General features: G+C 36.4%; 1 protein-coding gene and 1 non-coding gene across 2 annotated transcripts in view; one reads left to right on the top strand and one right to left on the bottom strand.

Moving 5' to 3' along the window:
- Positions 1-15975, top strand: part of WNK3 (WNK lysine deficient protein kinase 3) — a 175942-nt gene that overhangs the window by 95025 nt on the left and 64942 nt on the right. The window contains exon 10 of the mRNA XM_029930827.1: positions 12693-12757. Within this exon, the coding sequence (XP_029786687.1) occupies positions 12693-12757 (65 nt within the window). The remainder of the gene's footprint in view (positions 1-12692; positions 12758-15975) is intronic.
- Positions 280-386, bottom strand: LOC115284437. The gene has a single exon (XR_003905192.1). It is a non-coding gene; the product is annotated as a U6 spliceosomal RNA (small nuclear RNA).

Genomic DNA, 15975 nt, shown 5'->3' with positions numbered 1-15975 from the left:
TACAGCAAACACTCCCAACATAAACTTAGATTGTATTGCAGTTTCACTTAACAGTATATAAAATGCTGTGTTGTGACAGGTATCAACTATCCATTAGGTACTGAATCAATTTTTCTTAAGCACTACTAACTGCTTGCTTTTCTTGAAGCTAGATCATTCTGAAAATTTCCTGTTAGACCTATGAGTGCAAACATATGGTATCTGTCCTTCTCTGCCTGACTCATTTCGCTTAGCATGACACCTTCAGGTCCATCCACTTTCCTACAAATGGCCAGATTTCAAAATATGGAACGCTTCACGAATTTGCATGTCATCCTTGCACAGGGGCCATGCTAATCTTCTCTGTATCATTCCAATTTTAGTATATGTGCTGCCGAAGCGAGCACAATTGGTTGTATTTCTGAGGGATTGGTTGTAATAGATCCATTTTCATTCTTGATTTTTGTCTATTTGTGTACTCTCTCTTTTCTTTCTGAGAAGCCTGGATAGAGACTTATCAATTTTGTTTATTTTTTCAAAACATCAACTCTTGGTTTCATTGATCTGTTCAATGGTTTTTTTGGATCTATATTGTTTATTTCTGCTCCGATTTCTGTTATTTCTCTTCTTTGGCTGGGTTTGGGGTTCTCTTGCTGCTTTCCTTCTATTCCTTTACGTGCTGTTAGATTTTGAATTGGCGCTTTTTCTGGTTTCTTGAATAACGCCTGTATTGCAATATACTTTCCTCTTAAGACTGCCTTTGCTGCTTCCCTGGAGTTTGGATTGTTGTATTTTTGTTTTCATTTGTTTCCATATATTTTTAAGTTTCTTCTCTAATTGCCTAACTGGCCCATTCGTTCTTTAGTAGGGAACAGAGGGAAAAAAAAACAGGGAACAAAAGCATGCAAACACATAGACAAATGAAACAAGCAATCTGAAAGGAAAACAACAAAACAAAACAAAAACAACAAAAGACAAAGGGCAGTCCAAAAGCATAAAACCAGTATTCCCAGCTACAAATAAAGGTAGGGTGGAGGCTGTGCTTTTGGCAGAGGATATACCAAGAGAGAAATGATGGGGGTGTGGAGGAAGTGAAATTAATGGTTGGCCAGACATAGAGACTAAATGGCTTAATTCGGAGAGAGAAAGAGGAGAATATGGTCAGAGGCGAGGAGAAAAAAATGAAGATAGTTACCCAGAGAAACTATATAGTCTGATTATTCCAGAGACAGAGAAATGATAGTAGCATCAAGAGAATAGATTAAGTATGACATTTTAGGCAAACCAATGTCCCAAGTGCCCAGTCCAGTGGAAGGGAGAGATAAGAATGAGATAAGGGAAATTATATCTGAATAGCAAAAATTGATCTAATCATGGCAATGCATCAATGTTCTATTGCCTGGACTTTGGAAAAAAAAAAAAAGAGGACAGCTCTCTAGCGTGGATGAGCGTGGCTTGGTGTAGGCAGGTTTTGCCTCCACTGTGGTCCCGTGGGCTATTCCCTGCGGCCGTGCCTTGGTGGTTGTGGGCAGAAGAATGGGGACACCCCAGTCCCTTCTCCACCAAGTGTTGCAACCCACTGTTTTGGGCACAGGGAGCTGTGCTGTGGGTGGACCAAGTTGTATTTTATAAGCCCCACCTCATTTCAAGACCCTATTCCTCGCACTTTAAGGATACAGCCCGAAATGAATTCCCATGGGGGACAGCTTCCTACTGGGGATCTAGTAGGGGGAGAAGGGGAGCAGTTTCTCCTGGCACTGCCTGGGATTGGACTGCTGAGCCTAAGGAAAGTGCGCCAGCTAGAAAGAAAGGATCTCTCTCCCCGCGCCTGCGATTATTGATGGGATCATAAAATCCCTCTCTGTCGTGGCCGAGGGTTTTCTCTTTTCTAGAAAGCTCTATGAGTGTTTTTAGCTTCTCTTTCTCTTCCCTTCATCTCCGTGGCTCTGTATGTAGGGGCCTCCGTCCCCTCTGAGCCTCCAGGCCCTGACCCATTTTCATCTTCCCCAGTTCGCACTCAATGCACCTATCAGGCTGTCTTTCCAGTGGATTCTGACTCTTTTCCTCCCAAACTCTTGTGGATCAGAGTATTGTTACTTCTGTCCTTCTTGGATTGAGAGATGTGGGCGGGTGAAACGTCCAGAGCTTCCTACTTCTCCCCCATCTTGCCTCCTGCTTATGAAATATTTTTTAATATTTATTTCATCAGAGTTGGATCATACCAGCTTTTAAAAAGATTTCTTCTTTTTTTTAAAAAAACTTTTTAAAAATGTTTATTTATTTTTAAGAGAGAGAGAGAGAGAGAGAGAGAGAGTGGGGTTGGGACAGAAAGAGAGGGAGACACAAAATCCAAAGCAGGCTCTAGGTTGTGAGCTATCAGCACGGAGCCTGACATGGGGCTCAGACGCAGGAAGTTTGAGATCATGACCCGAGCTGAAGTCAGATGCCCAACAGACTGAGCCACCCAGATGTCCTGATTTCTTCTTTTTCTTCTTCTTCTTTTTAAAAATTTTTAACATTTATTCATTTTTGAGAGGCAGAGGGTAAGTGGTAGGGGGCGCAGAGAGAGAGGGAGACACAGAATCTGAAGCAGGCTCCAGGCTCTGAGCTGGCAGCACAGAGCCCGATGTGGGACTGAAACTCACAGACTTAGAGATCATGACCTGAGCTGAAGTCGGACCTTAACTGACTGAGCCACCCAGGAGTCCCAAAGAGTTCTTTTTATTGAAGTATAAAAGGCAAATATACATTAAAGTACCCTAGTCTTAAATATGCAGCTTGAGGATTTTTTATATATGTATTCCTCTTTTAAATGCAAATGAAGATGAGAAAATTTTCAGGCCCCTAGAAGAATCACTAAGATCCACCCACATTATTGCATGTATCAGTAGTTTTGTTTTATTTTTATTTTTTGCTTTAAGTTGTACTATTATAGATTATGCCACAGTTATTAATTCTTCTGTTGATATAGATTAAGATTGGTTCTAGTTTTTGTGTCTTAAAAATAAACAGCTGTGAATGTTCCTATATGTTTTATTGTATTTATGCACTCATTTCTCTTGTGTCTGTATGTAGGTGTGTGATTGCTGGGTCACAAGATAAAATTATATTTAACTATACTAAATAATGCTACACATTTTTCCAAGTTGTTGTGGCAAAATACATTCCTACCTGGGTGGCTCAGTTGGTTAAGCATCCAGCTTTGGCTCACTTTATGATCTCATGGTTCATGAGTTTGAACTTTGCATTGGGCTCTCTGCACTCAGTGCAGATCCTCTGTCGCCCTCTCTCTGCTCCTCCCCTGGAAGTGCTCGCTCTCTCTCTCTTTCAAACATAAATAAACACATTCCTACCAACAATGTATGAGTGTTCCAATTATTTTACATCTTTATCAACAATTTGCATTACCTATATTTTAAATTTTAGCCACTCTGGTGGATGTGATGTAGTATATATTGTGCTTTTAACTTGTATTTCTCTGATAATTAACAATGTTGTGTACCTTTTCATGTAATTGTTAGAGATTCAAATATCTTTTGTGAAATGCCTAGTCAAATTTGGGAGGGTAGTTCTGGGAGGGTTATCTTTTTCTTTAGTCTGCTTTAATATTGAACATTTCTTCAGCCTTTGTTTCTCTTGACAGTGTTGAAAAGCACAGTCCAGTGTTTTGTAGAATATACCTCAGTTTAAGTTTATTTGAAGTTTTCTCGTGATTAGTTTCAAATCATAGCATTTTGGCAGGAGTCCCATTTGTCCCAAAATTGGTGATATTAACTTTTATTACTTGGTTCAAGCAGGGCCTGTCAGGCTTTTCCACTATAAAGTTGCCATTTTTTCCCCTTTATAATTAATGAGTCATTTACAGGGAGCTGTTTTGAGACTATGTAAATATCCCTTTCATCATAAAAACTTTCACTCACTAGTTTGAGTATCTATTGGTGATATTCTAATTTTATTATTTCTCTTTATGTTTATTAGTTGCCCTTTCTCTTTTGTTTATTTATTTGTATAAGTGTGGACTCATGGGGCAAATATTATTTACTAAGTTATGATATAATATTATCATTATTTATTTTGATGGTTAAAATACCCCAGATTTTGGTTAATGGGCACCCATTCAAGGTCGATATGGTTTCCTATTGAAATGTACTTGTTATTATTTTTTAAAAAAATTTTTAATGTTTATTTTTGAGGTGGGAAGTGGGGCAGGAGAAACATACACACACACACAGAATCCAAAGCAGGCTCCAGGATCTGTGCTGACAGCAGAGAGCCAGATGTGGGCTTGAACTCTTGAACTGTGTGATCATGACCTGAGCCAAAGTCAGTCACCTGACTGAACTACCCAGGTGCCCCAACATGTTCTTGTTATTCTTTAAGTATTTTCTTTTCTGGTGCAGCATGATATTTCAGGCTCATTTTGTACTTCCCCTGCCCCACCTCTGGAATCAGTCATTTCTCCGTGGAGCCCTAATTCCTTATAGTGGAAAATAGAATTTAGAAACCAAAATATGGATGTTGGCTGTGTTTGCTGTTACTTGAGGGTTATAGTTTCCAGGGTTCTCAGCACATAGACCTGGTGTGTGTGTGTGTGTGTGTGTGTGTGTGTGTGTGTGTGTGTGTGTGTTTCATATGGATACCTCCAGCCCCACTTTACTTTTGACTGTGTTCTAGGAAAGAATTTTTGTTTTTGTTTTTGCCATGCTTCTTTGAGTATACAGCCAACATCTCTATCTGATTATACAATGGACATTTGAAATTCAATGTGTTCCAAATCACTTTTTTTGCACTCTTCTCACCACTGCCTTAAGGCTATTCTTTTCACAGTTGTCCCCATCTCAGCAAATGGAAACTCTGTCTTTCTTGTTACTCAAGCCATATATCTATGGTCATCTTTTATTCTTCTCTTTTTCTCATATGTCACTTGAAATCATCACAAAGTCTTTTGGCTTTTCCTTTAAAATATATCTACAACCTGACAACTTCTCACTACTTCTCACCTCCATCATTATCATGATGGCTAATCCCTCTTGCTTAAATGATTACAGTGGTCTCTTAATTGTTGTCCTTCCTTCTACCTTTGCTCCTTTATAACCCTTTTCCCATTCTAAAAAGCAGAACGATCCTTTCTTTTTTAAATAGTTTATTGTCAAATTGGTTTCCATATAACACCCAGTGCTTCTCCCCACAAATGCCCCCCACCATGACCGTCACCCCCTCCCTCCCTCCCCCTCCCCTTTCAGTCCATGGTTCATCTCCAGTATTCAGTAGTCTCTCTTGATCTGTGTCCCTCACTCTTCCCCGCTCTCTTTCCCCCTTCCTCTCCCCATGGTCCCCTACCAGGTCTCTCCTGTTAGACCTATGAATGCAGCCATATGGTATCTATCCTTCTCTGCTTGACTTATTTCACTTAGCATGACACCCTCAAGGTCCATCCACTTTGCTACAAATGGTCAGATATCATTCTTTCTCATTGCCATGTAGTACTCCATTGTGTATATGTACCACATCTTCTTGATCCACTCAGCAGGTGATGGACATTGAGGCTCTTTCCATGATTTGGCTATTGTAGAAAGTGCCGCTATGAACATTGGGGTACATGTGCTCCTATGCATCAGCACTTCTGTATCCCCTGGGTAAATCCAGGTTAAAAACTACCCTACTAAAGAATGATTGGGCCAATCAGGCAATTAAAGAGGAAATTAAAAAATATATGGAGACGAATGAAAATGAGAATACAGCAATTCAAACTCTCTGGGATGCAGCAAAATCAATGTACAGAAATCAGTTGCATTCTTATACACCAAACATGAAGCAACAGAAAGAGAAAGCACGAAACAGATCCCATTCACAATTGCACGAAAAACCATAAAATACGTAGGAATAAACCTAACCAGAATGATCCTTTTAAAATGCAAGTCAGATCATGTCTCAAAACCCAACACTTAATGGCATGAAAGCCCTATAGAATCTGGACTCCCCTGCCCAACTCTCTAACTTCAAGTAGATTTTCTTTAACTTTTTTTTTGTCTATTTGAGTGGTGATTAAGTCCTTTCACAGGTCTACAGTTTAAGGACCAGGAGATATACACTGTTTATTAGTAGGCACTGATCTACTATAGTTCTCTACTAAGGCATGGTTTACTTTTACCCCCATAGTGTGTTCTCTAATGCTTGTAATAATCAAATATAGTAAAGATTGCAGTCTCAACATGTATAGCTATCAGAATTTTTCCTTTCTGCATCTTTGTTGATTTGGCTTTACTTGTAGGAACTCTACCTCCCAGAGTGCTAAATGGTTCAGTTAGTCCTCTCCTTTTTATCTCCACTATGCCTTCTCCTTTTAGGTTTTTTTTTTTTTTTAACAGGGTGAGTTGCTCTCTTCAAATAGCTGTCGAAAGCTTGGAGGGCTGCAATAAGAGCAGTGTGTGATCAATTTGATGGTTGGTACAGACCCTTGATAAGTCAACTGAGATTACATAATACAGGAAAAGTATGAAGTATAAGTCAACTTTCAGTTAGGTACCCTTTCATGAGGTGCTCTCTAGGGAGGCCCTGGAGTGAAGCCTAGGTAAATTTTTTTCTTTAATCTCGTTCTACCTGCTTTATAATTAAAAAAACTTCCTCCTAGTTTCTGTTACTCTTGTTTATCAATTTTTGTGGTGCTGGTGTGTTTTCATCTATTTTTTCCTTGCCTGCTTAATAGCCTCGATGTCTTGATGTGAGTTCGTCCATGGAAATATGCTGTGGGTCAGTTCTTTTTTTTAATGTTTGTTTATTTTTGGGAGACAGAGACAGAGACAGAGAGAGAGAGAGAGAGAGAGAGCGAGAGCGAGAGCACGCACAGTGGGAGAGGGGCAGAAAGAAAGAGAGACACAGAATCTGAAGCAGGATCCAGGCTCTGAGCTGTCAGCACAGAGCCTGATATGGGGCTTGAACTCAAGAACCCTGAGGTCATGACCTGAGTCGAAGTCTGACGCCTAACCAACTGAGCTACCCAGGTGCCCCTGGATCAGTTACTTCTTATGGTAAATTTCATTATTCAAAATCTTGGCTTGGCCAGGAATTTGGCTTAGATAAGCAGTGACTTTATAGATGAATGGTTCTTTACAAATATAAAAATATGGAAGTGGACATACACAGTGATAACTTTTTTTAATTAAACAAAAATTTCATTGTTAAACAGGTATATACATCATACATATAGGCTTAAACCAGTTTGTATCTTGAGTTAGACCTGAGTTTGAACAATGTCTCCGAATTATTTACTGTATGATTTGAGAAAAGTTATTTATTTTAGCTCTGATTGTTTTCATTAGTAAAATGACATTTGAAAATGCTTGTCTTGCATTTGCAACTTACTTTGATATATAAAAAAAAAGATGGATTGATGGAGATACATGTGATATGCAATTATAGTAAAATGCAATAGACTGTGAGTGGTAGATATATGGGTTTTCACTGAACAAATACTCAACTTCTATATGTTGGAAAATTTTCATTATGTCAGAAAAAAAATGCATATCTTGCAGGCTCATTAGGATTAGATGGGCTATATGAAAGAAATGTCTGGCATGTAGTAAGTGCTTAATAAATAGCAGTTATTAACAAAAAGCACTTCATAAGAGAGACATGTTTTGTATCACTCATAATACAGTAAGGTAGTATATGAAATGTTTAAATGTTTCTTTTCTTGTTTTTTGATTTCTTTTTCTTTTTCTTTCTCCCTTCCTCCCTTTCTCTCCTTCTCTTCTCCTTCCTTTGAGATTATAAACTGCATTCAGGGCTGAGAATCACTGGTGGGAGGAGGGCAAATAATGACAAAGTAAGTTAAGGAGAAAGAGAGTTAGGAACTAACAAAAATTAACAGAAAAGCCTCTAGGGTGTGCATAAGGGGTCTCTGCTCATTACTCTCTGGAGTCATTTATCTATTACTTTCCTTTTACTGACTCCATTTTTGCTTCAATCACTTACAGCCTCAGCTTGCTCATTTGTAAAATGAAGATAGCAGTACTTACTGCGCAGAGTTGTCATAAGGGTTTAACTAAGTTTAAATAATGTATATGAAGTACTTAGCACTTAATAAATGCTTAATACTGATCAGTTTGTTGCTATAATAAAAATAAAAACAATGAGAATATTGTAATAGTGAAAGACAATTATTCAGCATCTATTCCTATTTCAGGTGTTAATTAGGCACTGGGAATATTGCAATAAATTTTAGAGATATGGTCTCTTCCCTCAAATAGCTCACAGCATCCCATGTGAGAAAGACCTAGAAACAAGTGTAAGAAAGTGTTCTAAATGTCAAAATAGAGAGGAGAGCATGGATGGCCCGTGGAATCCATGGCTAGTTTTTGCTTTTCATTTTGGCCTTGTCCTCATTCTGCATATGTACAGATGTACTTAAGTATTATTGAATTTTGCTAGCAAATTATCAATGTCTCAGACATCCATATTTTCAAAGTCTCATTAGGAAAGGGGATTGGTCCCTGCCTTTCACTTGGATTTTAAGGTGGGGGGTAGTTGAGAAATAATACAAAGTACGATTTCTTGACTTCCCTTCCCTCTTCCAACCTAGTCAACCCATACTGAGGTTTGTTTCCTGGACAAATTAGATTAGCTGCTAATTATAGGTTAGATAATTAGCTCTTTAACATAATCATTGTTTAAAAACACTGAAAGCCAATGCTTTGGCAATGAGATTTCTTTTTTTTTTCTTGTACACACAAGATCCAACAAAATGTATCCATGACCATCACCCCCTTTCTTCTTGGCCCCTCCCTCTTCAGCCCTCAGTTTGTTTTCAGTATTCCAGACTCTCTCATGATTTGCCTCACTCTCCTAATAAAAAAAATGTACCCAGCCTAAATGGTTGTATTAAGGAAAATTTAAAAGAATCATATTGAGTCCCAGCAAGATGGAACAGTGACACTGTGTCTTGATGCATAAATCTGGAGGCAAAGAGTATGGATTAAGTAAAGAGAAACAAGACATAGTTACTATTACAGCAGTCTTGGACGATATTTTATAACCACTTGTAATTACTAACAGGATTATAAATGCTACTTTGTGTCCTCAGAATCATGGCTAATAGTTGGTTCATCTGTCTTTTCATATGATAGCTTCAAATCAAATTCTTTCATAATATTTTGAGGAATCTCAAAACTAATATTTACATATAGACATTGGGCCAGTTTTGTAGATGTCTTTAAAATTTAATGAAATGTTCCATTTTTACTTTTGTCTAAAATGACTATAATGTTGTACATTGAAATAATGGGGACCTGCCCTGTGATTATCAGATTTGAGGGTTGATAAATCTGTACAAAGTTGAATTTGTGTTTTTCTTATTACCAAAACAAGATGAATATAGATAAGCTTAACACCTTGTCATGTATTCTTCCAAACTATTTGATATTCTTAAACATACATGTAATTTTAATGTTACTGTAGGATACATACTCTTTTATAATTTTTTCTCACTTAAATATATCTGTCATAAGATAACATATAAGATACAATTATGTATTTAATGGAGCAAATAAACAAGTGTCTATTTTTTTGTTCTTTACGATTATATTCCGTGTTGTGAGGAACATTCTTGTAGCTAAATCCTGCTATATACGCTTAATTATTTCCTTTGTATATATTTTTTTAATTATTTCCTTGGGCAGATTTCTAGAAATGTAATTCCTACATGTTTTTAAGACTTTATGTATTGATTGTCAAATTACTTTTCAAAAAGGACTAACCAGTTTACAATCCCTCCAGTGGTTAATGAAAAATACCTATTCTCCTGTACACTTAGTATTTGATATCCTTTGAAAGTTTTAAATTATAAAATGTATGTAGTAAGATCATAAAAAGTAGGAAAATTGGGAAAAATCACTAGAATGCTATTTCCCTTATATGGTAGTGATTATATTTTTTATAGTATTCCTGGCTTTTGACACATGAGTAAGTGGTTGTACTTGTCCTCTACTTTTTTCATTCATTGATAAATGATTTTCCCTGCCTTTACTTGGCCTTCACAATCCCAGTATTTAATGGCCACACAATAATGCATTAAATATTCATATTTACCTAACTCTTCCCCTATTCCTGAACAACTTATTTGCTGCCAATTTTTATTATGTATAATAGCACAATAAAAACACAGAAGTATCTATCATTTATTGAATATTTACTATGAAACAAACTTTATACTATGTACTTTTTTCTTCCTTTGTATTATTTCGTTGGGATTTGTGTCCAGGATTCGTAATAATGGATCATGAACATTTTTATGGCACAGCCTTTCTTCTTATGTCAATGCTTTCTTTCTTATTTCTTTCTGCCTTAAAACAATTAATCGAAGCCTAAAATGTGCCAGACACTGTGGTGAGTGGTAAGAGGAACTGAGACTACAAAGATAACAGAGTCCTTGGAGTCAGACATTAAACATATATGATAAAGAGGGATGTGATAAAAGGCATTGCTGGATGATGGTCCATCGATTTGTTATTTGGTTGGTCATTCTGTCCATACATTTGTCCATCCATATATTCATACATGCACACATGATTGTCCCTCAGAAGCATGAGATATTGCTAGTTGCAGATATGATGTCCTTTTACTCCTAAATATTTCAGTATAAAAACAAGGACATTTTTAAAACCACAATACAATGACAAAATTCAAGAAATTTAATATAAATTAATTATTATTAGTTAGTCTTTTGTCCACAGTAAAATTTCACCAATTGTCCAGTTAATGTCCATGTAGGCAATTTTGCTCCCTTGATTTAAGATCTCATTGAAGATCATGCATTGCCTTTAGTTGTGTTGTCTCTCTTGTTTCCTTTAATCTAGAACAGCTCCTCAGCCTTTCCTTGTCTTTTATAACACTGATATTTTTTGGAAGACTGAAGATTGGTTATTTTGTAGAATGTCCTTCAATTTGAGTTTGTTTGAAATTCCCTCTTGTTAAGATTCAGATGATACATTTTTGTCAGTAATACCATTACGCGATGTGTTCTTTGCACATCATATCATATTAGGAGGCATGTGATGTCAGTTTGTCCCACTCTTGCTGAAATTAAATCTGATTCCTTGTTTAAGGTGGGGCCTGCTGTATACTGTATAATTTTCTAGTATAAAGTGACCCTCTTTTTGCTTTTATAATTAGTAAGTAATCTGTGGGGAGATATTTTGAATCTCTATAACTTTTACCCACTAGTTTTATCATCCATTGATGATTTTATGACTTCATCATTCCTTATATTTATTAGTTGGCTCTGTGCTGCATAGACTTTTTTGTTCATATCAGTATGAACTCATGTACTTTTATTTTATTGAATGGGTTATATTCTGTTACTATCATTATTTATTTTGATGTCCAAATTGTCCCATATTTGGACAGTGGAACCCCCTTGCTCCTGTATATTTTTGATATGTTCCCACCATTATTTGAGCAATTCTTTACTTTTTGGCATAACAAGATGATCTAGCCTCATCTTATACTTTCTTTGCCCCAGTGTTAGAATGAGTCATTTCTCTAGGAAACCTTCATCCCTATTGTTTAGAAAACAAGATATGAGCTAAGGTATATGCTTTTTATTTTTTAAATAGTTTTTAATATTTATTTTTGAGAGAGAGCGAGCGATCAGAGGAGGGGCAGAGAGAGAGGGAGACAGGATTTAAAGCAGGCTCTGTGCGGACAGCAGAGAGCCTGATGTGGATCTTGAACTCATGAACCGTGAGATTATGACCTGAGCTGAAGTTGGATGCTTAACCAACTGAGCCACCCAGGCACATGTTTTTTCGAGTACCCAAAGTAATTTTGCTGGACTGTCTGGAACCTACTGTGATAGAAGCTTCTTATATAAAGGAGTTCCGTCCATATAATGGACAGGACTGAGGAGGAGTTAAAATAGACCAGGAAGATGAAGGAACATGAGTAGAGTCACAGTATATGGAAGAGCTCAACTCTTTCAAAGGAGCTACAGTTCACTGTGGTAGAAGAGTCTAGAAAATGCGGCAGGGACCAGTTCATTGAGGACTTTGCCATCCAAAGGAATTTAACCTTCTAGATGATGAACCTTCATAGAGGGTTTAAACTTGGTAGGGCAGACATCGAATTTGGTAGATTTGCATTTTAAGGTCACTGTGCTATCACCAGTGGCAGTACGTAGGATGGATTAGAAAAACGTTTAAAATTGTTTTTCCAACATGGTTGGCATTTTCCTTCTTAGAGGGCTTAAGGTTTTCTCCTAGACGCCAGTATTGCAGCTGCTAATGCCTCAAGGGGATAGTTGTCAGCAGTTTAGTGTAAAGAGAGCAAGAAAGAGCCAGAGCCATACAGTAAGTTAAAGCTTGAGTCATTTATTTATCTATTTGTGAAATGGCAGAAACTCTTCCTTTTAGTACTGGTTTTTCCCATCAGGCCTGGAAGCTGAATGTTGGTGTTCTCCACTGAAAAATAACACAAAGGTATATAAAAGAATGTTATCTTTTTAAATGGAAAATATTAATGAATATGAATATTGATACATTTTATTTTTCTTTATCTTTAGTAGTAACATCAAATATTCCATAATGTGGACATTCTACCTAGTTTGTGAGTTAACTAAAATGTGAAATGTAAAAACCATGTTTTTTGAAATAATAGCAGATTACATTTTTAGCTTAAAGTCTTATATTATAACAAGTTTATTTCTGTACTATTTACAGTCTGTATCCCAGGCAGTTGGAATTGAACAACAAACAACTCTTCTAAAACCAGATTTAGTTAGAAGGTGAGTATCTTCAAATTAATACCATGAAAACAATGAGTATTTTGAAGTGTTTGTACTCAATAGGTGTGTAATGTATCTTGATTTGAGAAGGTTCTCTGTTCTTGTATTTGTCTGCTCAATAAAAATAGTAGGTATTATTTTTACTTTTTTATGTTAATGATCATATGGATTGTTAATTTAGTGACTGTGTTTTCTTGTTCTCATTATTATATTACTTTGTTCATAAGAAAAGCTTATAAGGGTTAAAAAAAACCAGAATAGTATAATTTAGAGTAAAATTCCAGCTAATCTAAAGAAATAAATTACAACCAGGCATATAATTATGTTATTATTTGGTAGTTGTTAATTAATATTTTCTCTGTATTGTTCAGATATTTTTTTATTGATCTCTTTTCAAGTTCACTGATTTTTTTTTCCTTTGTCCTGTTCATTCTGCTATCATGGCCATTCAATGAGTTTTTTATATCTATGATTATTCTTTTTTCCAGGAGTTTTCATTTGTCTTCTAGACATTTTGGATATTATTTTGGGAGACTCTGGATCCTATATAAATAGAATTCTCTATTTTAGTAGGCAGTTACCCTATTTAATGTATAGGTCCTGGTCTACTTTTGTGGGCTGTGGTTCTAACAACAATTTAGTTTGCAGAGTCCTTGTAGTACTAGTTTGGTCTGCTTGGTTCATCTGACACCACTGGGCCACACTGCTACTGACCTGGGCCAGAATTCCAGGCCACATGCTACTAGTGGAACTCCCACCAGTGTTACCAGGGGAGGAAAGGGCCCACCTGAACTGCCTTCTGTAGGGTTGGGGGTCAGGACATAACTGGGCTTGTGCTGCCTTTGCCTTTGAGCTGACAGTCAGGAGACACTGAGCCTAAACTGCCTTGTGACTGGGTGGGGAATTGGGAGATGCCAAACTCTTTGTTTTTCTGTAAGACCTGGGAGTCCTAGTCAGTCCCACCTTCAAATTTTTATCCTTCAGTACGCACCTGATTGTGCACTCTATTATTTCCATGTTTTTAGTTGTACTAAAGAGGAAGAACAGAGAGAATTTAAGTTCCGCCATCTTGTCCCAAACCCTCAACTGGTGTTTTAAGATTATTTTGAAATATGAATGATATAGCCCCATTGACTAGAATGATGTCCCTTTTATCTTTTTTTTTAAATTTAATGTTGGGGCACCTGGGTGGCTCCATTGGCTAAAGGTCCAACTTCAGCTCAGGTCATGATCTCGCAGTCCGTGGGTTCGAGCCCTGCATCAGGTTCTGTACTGACGGTTCAGAGCCTGGAGCCTGTTTCAGATTCTGTCTCTCTCTCTCTCTCTCTCTCTCTCTCTCTCTCTCTCTCTCTGTCTCTCTCTCTCTCTGCCCTTCCTCCACTCATGCTCTCTCTCTCTGTCTCAAAAATAAACAAAAAAAAGGTAAAAAAAAATTAATGTTTATTTTTAAGAGAGAGAAAGAGAGAGAGAGAGAACAAGCAGAGGAGGGGAGAGAGAGAAGGAGACCCAGAATCCAAAGCAGGCTTCAGGCTCTGAACTGTCAGCACAGAGCCTGACACAGGGCTTGAGCTCATGAACTATGACATCATGACTGGAGCCAAAGTCTGATGCTCAACTGACTGAGCCACCATGCAGGGAGGCACCCTTCCCTTTTATCTTTCAAAGGAATAATTTGTTAGTTATTTCTTTGTATATTAAAAAACTAAGAGCCATATTAATGTATCTTCCTCTACCATTTATGTTTATGCAAATGTTTTCACATGGACATAGGAAAAATTTAGGAATTATTTTTATATCCTCTTTCATATCTTTGTATATGTATATATATATACTACTCATGTATATATCATGAGTAGTTTCTAAGAGAAAATACTTTACCTAAAAATTAATTCAAAAGTATGTTTTTGGTGCTAACAGAAATCTTCTCATTTAATTTTCAAACATCTTTATTGGAATTTTTGTATTTATTGAAATATCTTCAAACTTATTAAAGAAAATGCTGAAAAATGCCCTGACACAGATACTTAAAGCTGCCCTTTCATATTGATTCACATCAAAATTAATTCACTGCAAAATTAATTAGTTAGAAGTAATCACATTGAACCATTTTGACCTCATTCATTTTTATTTTTTTTACCAGAATTATAGTATATTTTAGTATGTATTTATTTTATTGAGGTATAACTGACATACAAACTTATATTATTTTCAAGTATACAACATAATGATTTGATATTTCTATATATTGCGAAATGATCACCACAGTAAGTGTAATGAACATCTATCACCATACATAGCCACAGAATTTCTTTTCTTATGATGAGAACTTTTAAGATCTAATCTGTTAGCAACTTTGAAATATATAATGCAATATTAATAACTGTAGTCATCATGATGTACATGACATCCCAGGAATTATTTATATTGTAACTGGAGATTTATATCTTTTAACTGCCTTCACCCATTCTGCCAAACCCAATTTCCCATGTCTGGCAACCTCTGGCAATGATTAATTAATCATTAATCTGTTCTCTTTATATATGAGTCTGGTTGTTTTTTTTTTAATCCACAAATAAGATCATGTGATATTTGCTTTTCTCTTTCTGACATATTTCACTTAGCATGAGAAATATAAGGAGGAAAATAATGTCCTTAGTGTCCATTTATGTTGTTACAAATAGCAAGACTCCATGCTTTTTTAGGACCAAATACTGTTCCTCTGTGTGTGCGTATGTGTATATGGGTATGTGTAAACATGTATATACCAAATTTCCATTTTTCCTCTAAATATGTGTTTTTTTCATTCTTTTAACATTCAGTGTTTTATTAGTTTCAGTTGTACAATATAATAATTCAACAATTTCAAACAATTCCCAATGCTCATCATGAGATGTGTACTCCTTAATCCCCATTATCTATTTAGCCCATTCCCCTCACCTTCTTTTCCTCTGGTGATACTCTCTTTGTTCTCTATAATTAGGAGTCTGTTTCTTCATTTGTCTCTCTCTCCTCTCTCAATTTTTTTCCCTTAGCTCATTGTTTCTTCAGTTCCACATATGAGTGAAATTGTATGGTATTTGTCTCTCTCTAACTTATTTTGCATAGCATTATACTCTCTAGCTCCACCATGTCATTGCAAATAGCATGATTTCATTCGTTTTTATGGCTGAATAGTATTCTATGGTGTGTATATATATATATATATATATATATATATA

The sequence above is a fragment of the Suricata suricatta genome, chromosome X, assembly GCF_006229205.1.
Source record: "Suricata suricatta isolate VVHF042 chromosome X, meerkat_22Aug2017_6uvM2_HiC, whole genome shotgun sequence".
Lineage (NCBI taxonomy): Eukaryota > Metazoa > Chordata > Mammalia > Carnivora > Herpestidae > Suricata > Suricata suricatta.
Note: the sequence above shows the minus strand (reverse complement) of the source record. Positions and strands in the feature narration are given on the sequence as shown.